The following is a 13,908-nucleotide window of genomic DNA, read 5'->3' on the forward strand; positions in this document are numbered from 1 at the left end:
TTGGGTGTGACCACCCATCCAGTTCCTTATCCAACGAGTGGTGCATCCATCGAATCCATATTGTTCCAGTTTAGAGACTAGAATGTCATGTGAGACAGTGTCTAATGCTTTGCACAGGTCCAGGTAGATGATGTCATTTGATCTCCCCTTGTCCTCTGATGCTGTGACCTCATCATAAAAAGCCACCAAATTAGTCAGGCAGGACTTGCCCTTCGTGAAGCTATGCTGGTTGCCACCAACCACCTCTACATTTTCCATGTGCCTTAGCAGAGCCTTCAGGAGGATCTTTCAGGTACAGAGGTGATACTGAAGGTGAGAGTGAATGTCCTGTAGTTCCCTGGGTCTTTAAATAATTTGGTTTAAAAAAATATTTAAAAAATGAAAAAAAAATTTAAAATTACGTAACTAAAGGTTTCTGTTATATATTACACTGAGAAAATCTTGTAAATTATTATCTAAAGAGGCAGTATTTAGGAGTGTGTGTGTAGAGGTCATCAGAAGAATAGGAATCTCTGGTGGAAGGCAAGTGAGAGAGCTTTATATAGCCAGGTCTTCAGAAATAGTGACTGAGTGCAGTGCATAATTTGAGGAGGGGAAATGGAGCAGTGAAAAGATCTTGAGAATCAGAATGAGTCAAAACATGGCTTCCTAACATTTTGTATTTTATTGGTAGAATATGGAGTTGTTGCTGATGGTCAAGAAAGGGTAAAATAAACTCATTTTATACCCTGCTCTTCATACAGAGGTTTATAGGACTCCTCACAGAATGTTCTAGGGACAGAATATAAATATAGTAGTCTGTGCAAAGAACTCATCAGTAAAGGCACACCTTACATTTGAATTGAAGCTTTGGTAAAGGTATCAATTCTTTTTTTCTTCTACAGGTCAGTGCATTGCTTAATGGTTCTTAATACTTCTTAAAATATCTGATAGGCCTTTAAGCTTCAGAATAAAGCTGCTTTCTTGTTTAGTGGAGTATCTTGAATGAAGCATGTGTGGACTTATATTCCAATTAGTCTTTGAGTTTTGTTAGAAGTATTGACCTATGATGGCATAAAACAGAATGACAATAATCTCAGTCACTGCTTTTTGAAGATCACTATTCCCCAATGGATGAATGGCATCAGATAAATGTTTGCTTTGTTTACCAAGAGGAGGCTAGCTCTATTGGTCCAACCAATAGGTTTGGGGGTTTAAGCCAATTTTTTTTTTTATTTTTCTAATTAAAAATTATAGCTTAAAATTTTAATTAGGATAGGTTGAAAAGATTCTCTATTTTTCAAACCTTTTTCTTGGCTAACAGTTATGGGGAGCTGTTTTAATTTGAGGAACAAAACATTTAATGTCATTATAATTGGAGAATGTTTTTAATAAAAAAATGTCCATTTAAAAAAAATTCTCTAGATATACTCAAAGCCTGAAATGAGTGCATGTAGAAGTAAAAATTGATATTTCAAAAAAAAAAAGAAAAAAAGAGGCAATAAGGGAGGGATGATAGAAAAATGCTCTAGGACAATTAGTGTTTTTGAGATAGGAACGAAGGGAAGGTTGGAATGAGTGGAGCTAAAATTTAAAAAAAAAAAATGGAAACCACAGTTGAAAATTAACTGTCAGAATCAAAGTTAAGTAGGTTGTGTATGTTTTGGTTATTTTACATATATATTTTTTTAAATTACTTTGAAATATATGTCTGAAATGTCTAATGCCTATTCACTGATCATTAAGTCTTATTCACTGGACTTTATTAAGAAACTTTTTTAATTTCCTTTTTCTGTAGTCATCTTCCTTTCATTAACTATTTATTTAATAGTTGGTGTTCTGAACCTGCTGGTACTGTTTTTATTTATTCTTTTTTAATGGTGGGCTTTTTGTTCCATCTTCTCTGAAATGATCCCTTCTATACCTGCAGTAGATGGCTAAAATTCCTAGGGAATACACTGCAACTATCTGGATTACATCTTGATCTAGGAATGATGTGTTTCCTACCAATCTTATTTAGACCTTTTGTGAACACAGGTATATGTACAAATACATACGAATATTATGTAGGTTATATTTAGTGTGTTTTTATATAAACGTGGAACAACATAAATGTTCAGTTTTTCTGAATTATTATTCTAGGATCAAGACAACCTTTAATCCAACAATCTCAGCCTCCACCTTATTCATCACCTAGAGATGTTCCCCCAGACATATTGTTAGATTCTCCAGACAAAAAGCAAAAGAAACAAAAGAAAATGAAGTTAGGCAAGGATGAAAAAGACCAGACTGAAAAAGCTGCAATGTATGATATCATTAGTTCTCCTTCCAAGGACTCCACTAAGCTTACATTAAGACTCTCTCGTGTAAGATCTTCGGATATGGACCAGCAGGATGATATGCTTTCTGGTTTGGAAAACAGCAGTTTTTCAGAGAGTGATAATCCCTTTAACGTGCAGTACCCAGGACAGACTTCTAAAACACCCATTACTCCACAGGATGTTAACCGCCCACTAAATGCTGTTCAGTGTTTGCCGCAGCATGAACAGACAGCTTTCCTTCAGGCACAACAAGTGCCTGTTTTACAACAGAACACTTCAGTTGCTGCAAAACACCCTCAAACTCCTGTGGTACAGACACAGCAACAGGTTTCGCAACAAGGAACTATAACGTCATATGATGAAGTAGAATTGGATGCATTGGCTGAAATTGAGCGGATAGAACGTGAATCGGCTATTGAAAGGGAGCGATTTTCAAAAGAAGTGCAAGATAAAGGTAAAAGGATTGTGTGTGTGTGTATTCTATATATATTATAAAAATATATATATGCATATAAGCCCCATATATATATATATATATATACCACCTTCCTGTCATTGTCATAGAGTTCAACTCTGTTTACTCAGTGTAGGTGTTTCAATGACATTCATCTCCATTCCCCTCCAACAATTAACTGTAATCTCTCATATATATGTATATTTTTAATATCTAGTATTCTTTATTTGGGATCTTAATGGATATAAAAGTGAAGCTCTTATGTTTCAAAATTCTTTAAAAGCTACTCTTATTCTGAACCATGAGGCTGAATGAAATAGAATTAACATTATTTCTAGTTTCAAAAATCCCAGCAGTGCCATAAGTAAAAATTTATAATAAGTTTTGGTAGTTAAATTATTAATTGTCTATGTTACCTAATTTAAGAAAATATAGGAAAACTCTTATGATAGTTCTATTCATATCCCAGTTTTAACCTAATGTGAAGAAGTCGTTAGATTAAAATCATGTATGCTCTTTTAAAGGCACTGTAATGATTGGGTAATATACACTGCTATATTGTCTCCAATGTTTATTATATAGGTTTTCATTATTCTGTAGGTGTTACAAGTTTTAGAGAACTACCATATATCTATATGGTCTCTGTGCACAGAAGCAGATAAGCCTCTGAAATGTTTACTCTTCAGTAGCTGTACTGGTTGTCTTAACCGATTTCATTGAATCTTCTGATTTATTATTTATTTATTTATTTTTCCCCATTTACTGGTTTGAACTTTTTTAGGCTATCAAAAGTGGATGCAAAACCTACATATAAATCTTAAAGATAAGATGTGATTTCTAAAGTAGATAGCAATAGGTTAACATAAGTATTTGTCAGAAGATTCCTCTGCACTGTGTTTAATTTCTGCGAAAAAAAATCTTTCATAGTATAATCTTAATTTATTAGATACTCCCAAGAAAAATCTTGCAGAGTAGATAACTGCGCAAATTCCTATTTTGGAAGTTCATAGGTGAAAATGATTGATTTTGGACATACTTGTGTGAAGGCAACTGAATTTACAGACATTTTGAGGTCTTTAACCAGCAGAGAGAATACAACTTTTCTCCCTATTCAAAGATATATTTTTCAGTTTTTAAAGATACCTGGAAGGAGATAGTGAGTTTGTTGTGTTTGCACGTGTGTAAATGTTCTTGTTGCAATTACTATTAGGATTACCTTTATAGGCATTTCTTATATAGTAACTAAATCAAGTTTTGTTAGAAACATTGTGAATATACAGAGAAAATGGGTGCTTTTCCCCAAAAAGATCTCTACTGCCTTTAATTTTGATTTAATGAAATGATGGAATTTGTTACTTTGCATACATAATTTGTGCTAATTTTAAATTTATTTATTGAGAGGTTCTTGTTTATCTCCTACTATTTGAAAAGCTGCTTTTATATCTCCACACTCTGAGTAGAGTTTCCAGCACGTTTTATCTAAGTAGCATCTCAAAAAATGTACAGCAGGCTATAAACAAGACTAAAACACTTTTTCTTTTTTGTACTGGCTTTTGGGAGATGTTGAACATTAGTTGGGAATTTTTTTTTTCCATAATTACATAGCCATGGGTAGAAGGATTTTTAGCAGTCTTGGGACAGATTTCCTGAAAAGCTGTTACCTTGGAGAAATATGGTTTGTGTGCTTTAATAATGCTTTTGCTGTTGCTTGTAAGTTTATACTACGTCTACAAATTGATACACTGGAATTGTTTTAATTGTAGCCATTTGGTTTGGTGTGACTGCAGGAGTAAGATTCCTCTAATTTTTCTATGGAAATGTGTCTGTTAGAAATATATCCAGTAACTCCTAAATATATATTAAAGTTTTGTGAAGTTGCTTACTGTATGGATGCAAAAGTCTGGTATCTGTGGCGTATTAAGGCACAGACCCAGATTTACAGACACCATCTGAATCTAAGTTTATTAACTTGCAAGCTGCATTTTATAGCCAAGCCTCCCCCCAAGCCCCCCTCCCAAATGTTCTTTTCCGCAGTTTCCTTGGAATTTTTCAACTTCTTCCATGGAGTCAAAATTATTGTTCTTATCAGAGCAAAGGCATCTGCTCTCTTTGTCGGGCATATCTCAGCTCCTCTCTCACGGTTTGTTAGGAATCAGAGAATAATTGGTTTTGATCCAAGGTCTTTGGATAGTCTCCATTCTAATAACATCTTCACAAATCCCCACATTTCCTCCTTCTTTGTTTTGCAAGCTTGTCAGCATCACCTCCTTGAGGGCTTGGGCGATAAGAGTTTGCATGTTTAACTATACATGGGATACAAGCTAAAAGCAAATGAAAATTAGTAACACAAAATGTCCTAACACAATGATCTTTTTCAACCAAATTCTTAAATTAGGAAACAACCCTTCAAAAGGGTTCCAGTCATTTTCAATCTTAAGTTTTTGTTTGAATACTTTTATGCACTGATTCAGAGATCAGAGAGGTTCATACAGCATAAGCCATCAAAATCCTTACAGCCATGCCCATGGGCAAGGAGTAAGAAATCGATGGCTGCATGATTTTGTAAAGTAGCATGTCTTACTGAATCTACATCAAGCAACAAAGCAGAAAGAGCATTAGATGTTGCATTAGTTTGCTTGGCAAGCCAACAGCCTAAGCTATTTAAAGTTGTTTGAGCTCATGCATCATCAACTCCAGGAGTAAAACGTGAAGCAGTGTTAACTCCAACATGGTTCCAAAAGGTAGCTGTGTCCTTACAGTCAGCCTGAAAAGTGTGGAAAGATTGGTTTGCCCTGTGGAAATAGTGAATTTGTGTATAGTTTAAAAGCATAGAAATATTTTATGTTAATAGAGTCAAACGACCCAAGCTGCATGGTCCTTCTGTCAGATGAGAAGGAATATAAGGCCATGCACTGTCACTACAGGTCAGAAAGATATCTCTAGGAAAAGCAGTAGGGGTGCTAGAAAATCACATTGGCTACAAGTTCATGTCTGGCAACAACAGTTTTGCAAATTGATATGGTAAAAAGACCCATTCCAGGACAATTAAGGGATCTTGATTCTGTGCGACCCATTGTCTGAATAACCCAAAAGGCTGGAATGATGATAAAAAACCAAAAAGCAAAACAAGTGTTCCCTCAATAATACAATGAGCTTGTTGAGCAGAAACTGCTGCAAAGATTTTGCCAAGAGCTTTTCACACATTGTGAGTCAGAGATTGGTGTAATGCTAAATCTGGATCACTTTTTAACAATGAAAACAGAGGATGCACATCTTCAGTTCTGATCCCTAGAACAGGCCTGATCCAATTAATGACTCCTAACAGTCTTTGAAGGTCAAAGTTCTAAGTTTTATTTTCTGTGGAGTGACAGTTTGCTTTTGTATCCTCCAACCAAAATATTGCCATGGAGCCATGTTTTGAATTTTTTCTGGTGCTACACAGAGTCCTGCAGTTTGTACATTAGTGATGACTGCTGCAAGAGCATCGTCCACTTGGTGTCGCTCTTTAGCTGCTATTAGGATATCGTCCATGTAGTGATAGATTAAAGCACTTATAAACCGGTCTCGTATTGGGGCGAGTACCTTGGCAACAAACCATTGACAGGTGGTGGGATTGTTGCACATACCTTGAGGAAGAACCATCCAGTGATATCAGTCATGAGGGGCCAAGGCATTTATGGAGGGAACAGAAAAGGCAAAATATGGAGCATCCTGAGTATTCAAGGGTATTGTAAAGAAACAGTCTTGTAAGTATGATTACCAGTGACCAGTCCTGTGGAATCATTGTCGGGGAAGGTAGTCCAGGTTGCAGTGCCCCCATGGGTTCTATTACAGTGTTAACACAGTGCAGATCCTGTAGCAGTCTACATTTTCCACATTTCTTTTGAATCATGAATACCGGGGTATTCCAGGGGCTTGTGGAGGGGACAATGTGCCCTGCATGCAGTTGTTCAGAAACCAGGTTTCGGAGATGATGCAGCTTCTCCTTTGATAGGGGCCACTGATCCACCCAAACTGGGTGGTCGGTCGTCCACGTATGTATGCTACATGCCAGCAGCCCCTATTAAAAATCTGTACCCAGTTTCAAACCCCATTGTGCAAGACAGTCCCATAAAGTAGAGGGCAAAGGCAAAACACACAGCTTGACTGTAGCTGTACATCCTTCAGGTCCATAAATCAAGTGTGGATCTTTGCTTTGCTGGGGGGATGTGGTGTCACCAACCCCCGCAAGAGCCGCATAAGGATGGACCAATGGCCAGGAAGGCGGCCACTGAGCTGAGGCGATTATGATAACATCTGTACTGCTGTCGAGAATACCCTCAAGAGAAGCTGTGCCCTTAGTCAGAGAGAGGTGTAATTTACATTGCAACAATGGCCTCTGGTGGTATAATTGTTGCAACCAGTATATCTGAGGCATTCCAGAGGACCCAAAACTGCCTTCTCCCCTGCATTTAGAGGTTGTTCTCAGCGGGCAAGCCCTAAAATATATGAGCTGGGCAATCTTTTCAAGTGCTGGTACAGTATAAGGAGGGCTAGGTGTCCAGAGCATTATCTGTATTTCACCAGTAAAATCAGAATCAGTCAGTCCAGGAAGCACAAAGAGACCTTGCCTAGTAACAGACAATTGACCTACCAGCAAAGTGCTCATGCCATTCCCCAAAGGTCCATAAATGCCAGTATGCACAATCTGTACCTCGGTGTTGCTTAGTTTGATTGTTCAAGACGTGGCCAGGTCCACCTCTGTGCTGCCAATTGTGCTGGCACATAATTGGCTTTCATTGCAAATGCTTCTTGAGGGGCCACTAGTGTCATCACATGACCCCCCCATTGCACTCTTCCCCTGGTTACCCTGAAGAGGGAGGAGGCAACTGTCTTTATCAAACTTTGCATGGCAAACACTAGCAAAATGCTTTCCTCTCCTGCAGCGAGGTCATATATCAGGACCCTTTTCCATTTTGTTAGCTTTTGCAGAGGGACACACATTTAAAGTGAGCTTGTTTCCCACAAGCATAGCAGAGACCTGGACCTTGTTGAAATTTTAAAACTGCAAAAGCTTCAGCAACCAGAGCTGTATTGTGTGAAGTAGACCCTACATTCTGGCAAGCTTTCATCATTTCAATTATGGTAAGATTTTGAACTTGCAAAGGTCTCAATATTTTCTGACAATCAGCATTATCATTCTTGACTGCAAGCTGTTTAAATAGCAGATCATAGGCCTCCGAGTTATCTATTTGTTTCTCAAGCCCTTCTTTCAGACAGTCTAAAAATTTCATAAAGGGTTCATCCGCCCCCTGCCTTATATTGACAAAAGAAGGTATTGGAGATCCTGCCTCTGGAACTTTACGAATAGCCTTCAGGGTTAATTTGGCAAGTTGAGAAAGCACCTCAGGTGGGATAGTGGCTTGTACTGAGGGAATTTGAAAGCATCCCTCACCCATTAAGGCTTCTATATCTACAGTGTGCAGGGGGTTTCCCTGAGGCAATGCCATGTTGTCCCGAGTCTGGGGGATCACAAGTGCTTGCAATTCCATGGTAAATATTGTAAACTGCATGGGAGTCATGATCACACGAGCAAGAGCTCTCCAGTCATGAGGAGTAAGAAAAGTAAGAATCTGCAGTTCCCTCTAACAAGTTCATTGTAAAGGGGGCAGTTAATCCGTTCTCTTTAACTGTTCTCCGCACTTCTCTTACAGCTTCATAACTGAGGGGCTGATGTCTAGGATTTTTCTGATTGTGATTATACATCACAGGAAAAGCTTGCAATACATCAGGATCCCCTCTGTCTCAAGCTTTCTGCTGTACCACAGCCCAGCAATCGTGGAAGACGGGGAAAAAGGTCCGGATCCCACTCCATGTCTATCCTTCTGGGGTCAAAAGTGTCATTCAAAAGCCTCCCCAAAGGCATTGACACCATTGCCCTGATGACAGGGACAGACTGATGCCTTCCTGAGCAGGGTTAGTGGGATTGGTGCCGAATTTCGTGGCTGCAGTCTTGTCAGGGTGTGATGAGTTAACTGTTTCCGACACCACGGGGGAGTTGTTGTTGGAAGGCTTAGAGCCCATATAGCATTTTAAGGCATCAAAGACAGTACGCCAGGGTCCCAACAATGTGGTAGCAGTTTTATTGTATTGCATTGCTAGATCCCACAATCGGACCCCAATTTTGTCCCACATTTCTGATCATATGCATTCTGTGTATCCAAGGAGTGTTCCTGTTCCTTAGCCCATAAAAACAAGTGTTTCAAATCTGCACTATCTAAGCTCTGACCTTCTTTTTCCAATAAGTGCTGAAGTACGGTCAGAACATTTTTTTGCTCAGTAGTAATATGATTCCCCATTTTGCTCTTGGCTGCTTACCTCCTGTCCTGCAGTAAGGCAATAGATGGTGCATCAAATGTTCCTTGAGTTCAGCCAATCTATGCCACCGTGTAGAGCAAAGCCGCTCTTCTCTTTTAGAATGTCCTGGTTCAGGGAACCATTTGTGGCATATTAAGGCACAGACCCATATTTACAGACACCATCTGAAGTTTATTAACTCGCAAGCTGCATTTTATAGCCAAGCCTCCCCCCAAGCCCCTCTCCCAAATGTTCTCTAGTACTTTTCCGCAGTTTCCTTGGAATTTTTCAACTTCTTCCGTGGAGTCAAAATTATTTTTCTTATCAGAGCAAAGGCATCTGCTCTCTTTGTCGGGCATATCTCAGCTCCTTTCCCACAGTTTGTTAGGAATCAGAGAATAATTGTTTTTGATCCAAGGTCTTTGCATAGTCTCCATTCTAATAACATCTTCACCAATCCCCACAGGCATCTGTCCATTTTAGTACATATTCCGTAACTTCAGTTCACATTGTGTCAAGAAAATAGTGTGTTACATACATGTATCACACGGTCTAATTAGAGTGGTAATGTATATTGCTAGCTGATGCAGTACACAGCAACCATCCGTCTAGAGATCTTATTCTAGATGCTAGCACATGCTGAAATCTACATGAAATCATCTTTGCTTCTTTTGTAATTGAGACATGGGAATACATATTACAGTCACACTGTACTTCCTGTGTAGGCACACATTGTTGTCGTCCATAAATTACTTTGAGTAGAATACTACTAACAAGTTTTGATAGAAGATTAGTTGTCTCTTCTGTCTTTTTTTTAGACATGAAATCTCTACAGTACTATGCTTCATCAAGGGTTTTCAGATGCTTCTTTTTTAAAACTAAAACTTTGGATGGATATGACGTTTTTTCTGAAGTTTGGAACCAGTAGTGCAGTAGAACTGTGTATTCCAGAGGAGAAGCAGAGATGTTTATTTGGGGGGGTTCTTACTTAAAATTATACAACTACCACGTTTGCCTAAGGCAATTCTAAGGTATTATTTTTTTAATGCTGAGGTCCTTTTGGTATGGGTGGGAAATGGAGAATGGAGTCCTTCTAATACTAATAAGCACTTTTAAGAGACAAACCTACTTGTTTCTGTGTTGTTTTTTTCCCAAAAATATTTAACTTCTGAGGATCCATTTTACCCACTTTGGAATCTTACTGTAGAGTTTTTCAACTATGAAGAAGGGAAGCCATAATAACTTTATTTACAATAATTGGATTAGTTAGGAGGCATTTGGATGCCTGCTGTGGGCCCCTACTTTTTTAGTCCATTCTAAGCCCATAGCAGCAGACATACACATCCCAAGAGTGTGAATCTGCCGGAGCAAAATTCAAAACTACAGTTACAGGCAAGTAAACTTTTTCTCTTACCCTTTAACTTGTTATCCAGCTCTTCTCCCTTTATCTCCATTACCCATCTCCCCACTGAAGTCCCCCAAAGAGGAGACTAACAGAAGAACACTATTAAGAACTAATAGTTTGTTTACATCTAATGTTACATATACAATAAAGGAATTGACAGAACATGTAATTATAACCAGTATATTACCATTCATTTCCAAAAAGACGTTATAGGGAGCTTATTTACTTAAAAATGCAGATATGGGTGTATTCGTTTTTACAGTAATCTTGTAGAAGATTACAGTCACTAGTACCAGAAGATATAAATGATTGTGTCTCTATATATAAATTATTGTGTTTCTATATAGTAGGATAGAGTGAGAATCAGCTGTCATGCATTTTGTGTATACAAACTTTCATTATGTTTGCATTTTGTAGTCTTATGTAATGGATGAAACTGGCACCTCGGGTAGCTTTCCCAAGAAAAAGCAGGTTTGCAATGTCCAGTTCGTATATAAGACTTTTTTGTGTGTGTGTGTTTGTTCAGACATGTTTTAAAAAAAGTAATGGGAAAGAATTCCTCTTCTATGTAGAGAAATTGCAATGAAGTGTTGCAATGTTCCCAACTATCTAGGAAAAATTACTTTCTCATATTTTTTTTAGAGAATGAAGTACTGACTGAGTGAAAAACACATTTTAAAAAAAGTAAAGGCTTTTTTAAAATTATGTTTACTTTCTTTTGGAGCCCTTGTGTAACATGAAAGCAAATTCCCATGTTTATCCCAGGTTGTGCTTTAGGTAGGGTAGTACAGAAACCTGCTCATGTAAGCAGGTGTAGAAAATAACTAAAACCCAGAAGATTGGTATTTTATTTTTATCTGTAGCATAAACTAAGATTATAAAATTAAATAAAATTTGCATGTAGCATATGCCCTTGATTGTACCTGTTAAGTCGATGGGAAGATTTATAATATTACTTACCCAGTAATGAATTTATTTTTTTCTGGGAAAGTCACTTCTCTATAATGGATTCAAATCTTTCTAAAGAAACAGCCTGTATAATTAATAAAACTTATTTACAGTTTAAGCCCAGCATTTCTATATTTCATAGTCACTAAGTTCACTCCTTCATCAGCCTAAGATGGCACAGAGTTTTTTCTAAAGTTTGTTGTTCCTACAAATAAATGTAAAACTAATAGAATATTGTAGTCTGTAAGTGATAGATAAAATAAGTAGTTTTCATTGGCTGGTTTTAGTGCATTGCATTTTTTTTGTGAAATTAGGTGCTGCATTGTGTATTTCAAAGGATCAGATTTTGCTCAGATTTTTTTAGTATTTGAGTTTATAAAACTATGCTTCTTCACAAAGCAAATTTATGGATAAAACCCAGAATTTGTGTCAGAAAAATATCTCGCAAATAACCTGGAATAATATTGTTTGTAAAAGCAAGATTAGATTCAGGGACTTAAAATTACAGCTTTCAGTCCCTAAACAAGTGGAGATGCTTGATTATAATTTACTTTAGTTCATAGAATAACAGAGTGGTAGGGGTTGGAAGGGAACTCTGGATATCATCGAGTCCAATCCCCCTGCCAAAGCAGGATCACCCAGGGCAGGTCACATAGAAATGTGTCCAGACAGTTTCTGAAAATCCCTAGAGAAGTTCTGTCAGTTTCTTCAGCAGTTCCCTTCGTTGCTTGTCTCCGAGTCCCAGTTCTTTCCTTGGTTGTTGCTCTATAGCAGGCACTGATGGTGTTGACAGGTGAAGCAGAGGGTTAGTTGATGGCAACTGTGGTCAAGAAGATAAATCAAGCTTTGGAGGTGGAAAGGTGGCAGAGCAGTTGGGAGTCGCGCCAGGCAGGCGTGAGGGGGGGAGTCTGCATTCCAAGATTCCTCGCCTGTGTTTTCTGGCTTCTCTCCCTCTGGGTCCTCCGACGATTCTGGTGGTGTTTTCAGTCGCTTTTGGTTTTGCTTCTCGGTCCCATTTTTACTTTTCATCCAACCCCCAGGGTCAAATGGCACAGTTGGCTGAGCGTGAATCAGTACAGTCCCTTCAGGTGCTGGTAAGGGTATTTTAGGTGTCTCAAATGACTGTTTAGAGGTCAAGTGCATATTTTGAGCATTCATCGGTACTGGTAGATCAGGCGTTAAGGCAGCAAACACTGAGGCTGCTGCTGACCTCTCACTTTTCATTTCTTTTAAGGTTTCTCTAATCAGTTTCCAGAGTGTCGCTAAGCGTCGTGCCTCCTTATCTCCATCGCTAATTTTATCCCACAGGGCAGTACCTATAGCTTCCCAAGTAGGTAACTCAAAAACAGTACCCATCGAGGGGATCAAGTCTCTATCCCGTGCCCATTCCAGTAATTCACGTAAGGTCCTGCCTTCGTATGATAAACCTCTCTTAGAGAGAATATATTGGAGGAGCTTAACTACTGCCTCTTCTTTAGAGAGTGTAGACCCCATCTCCTCCCCAGCCGCTCACCTGATCAGGGCAAGATTCTTCAATTCCAAGCTCGTTTATTCCATAGCCGGACACTAGCTACACAGACTGCCGGGGCAGCAATCTCCTTTCGACTGGCTTCTCCGCTACCCTCTCATTCCACCTGTCTTCATCGCTCCTGGAAGCAACAGCATGAGAGTTCCTAGTCCAGGCCATCCTTAGTCCCTGTTCGGGCGCCATTTGTGGTAAAAAAGTCTGCGGAGGCTTAAAGATTCCATGTACACATCAATATGATCGTATGAAATCGTTTATTAACAATTTGCACTCATATAGAGAAGCCTTGTTTACACCATCATATCATGCAGGTGGCTTTGTATTCCAGTTACACATTCCATTCTCACAGAACCACTCTTCTCACATAATTGTTTTCTCTTCTGTTGCCAACTAGTTATCTCTTTCCCATTAGCTCATTTTTAGAAACCTGCAACTAGGCCTCAATAACCATTAACCCACTGTAGCCTAAGCTGAAGTAAGTCAGGATTGCTCACAATCTGTATATGTCTGAACTGTTTCCCCAACAAGTATAGTCCCTTCAGGTGCTGGTGTGGCTTCTTTAGGTGTCTCAAATAACTGTTTAGAGGTCAAGTCCATATTTTGAGCATTCATCGGTACTGGTAGATCAGGCGTTAAGGCTGCAAACGCTGAGGCTGCTCCTCTTTCACTTTCCATCTCTTTTAAGGTTACTCTAATCAATTTCCAGAGTGTCGCTAAGCGTTCTGCCTCCTTATCTCCATCTCTAATTTTATCCCATAGGGCAGTACCTATGGCTTCCCAAGTAGGTAACTCCAAAATGGTACCCATTGAGGGGATCAAGTCTCTATCCCGTGCCCATTTCAGTAATTCACATAAGGTCCTGCCTTTGTATGATAAACCTCTCTTAGAGAGAATACATTGGAGGAGCTTAACTACTGCCTCTTCTTCTTTAGAGAGTGTA

General features: G+C 38.7%; 1 protein-coding gene across 1 annotated transcript in view; it reads left to right on the plus strand.

Moving 5' to 3' along the window:
• The window catches only part of LOC103532556 (nipped-B-like protein), a 100,242-nt gene extending 95,750 nt beyond the window's left edge, over positions 1–4,492 (plus strand). The window contains exons 9-10 of the mRNA XM_030468350.1: positions 2,122–2,754; positions 4,470–4,492. Of these exons, the coding sequence (XP_030324210.1) occupies positions 2,122–2,754; positions 4,470–4,492 (656 nt within the window). The remainder of the gene's footprint in view (positions 1–2,121; positions 2,755–4,469) is intronic.
• The last annotated feature ends 9,416 nt before the right edge of the window (positions 4,493–13,908 follow it).

The sequence above is a fragment of the Calypte anna genome, chromosome W (genome assembly GCF_003957555.1).
Source record: "Calypte anna isolate BGI_N300 chromosome W, bCalAnn1_v1.p, whole genome shotgun sequence".
Taxonomy (NCBI): domain Eukaryota; kingdom Metazoa; phylum Chordata; class Aves; order Apodiformes; family Trochilidae; genus Calypte; species Calypte anna.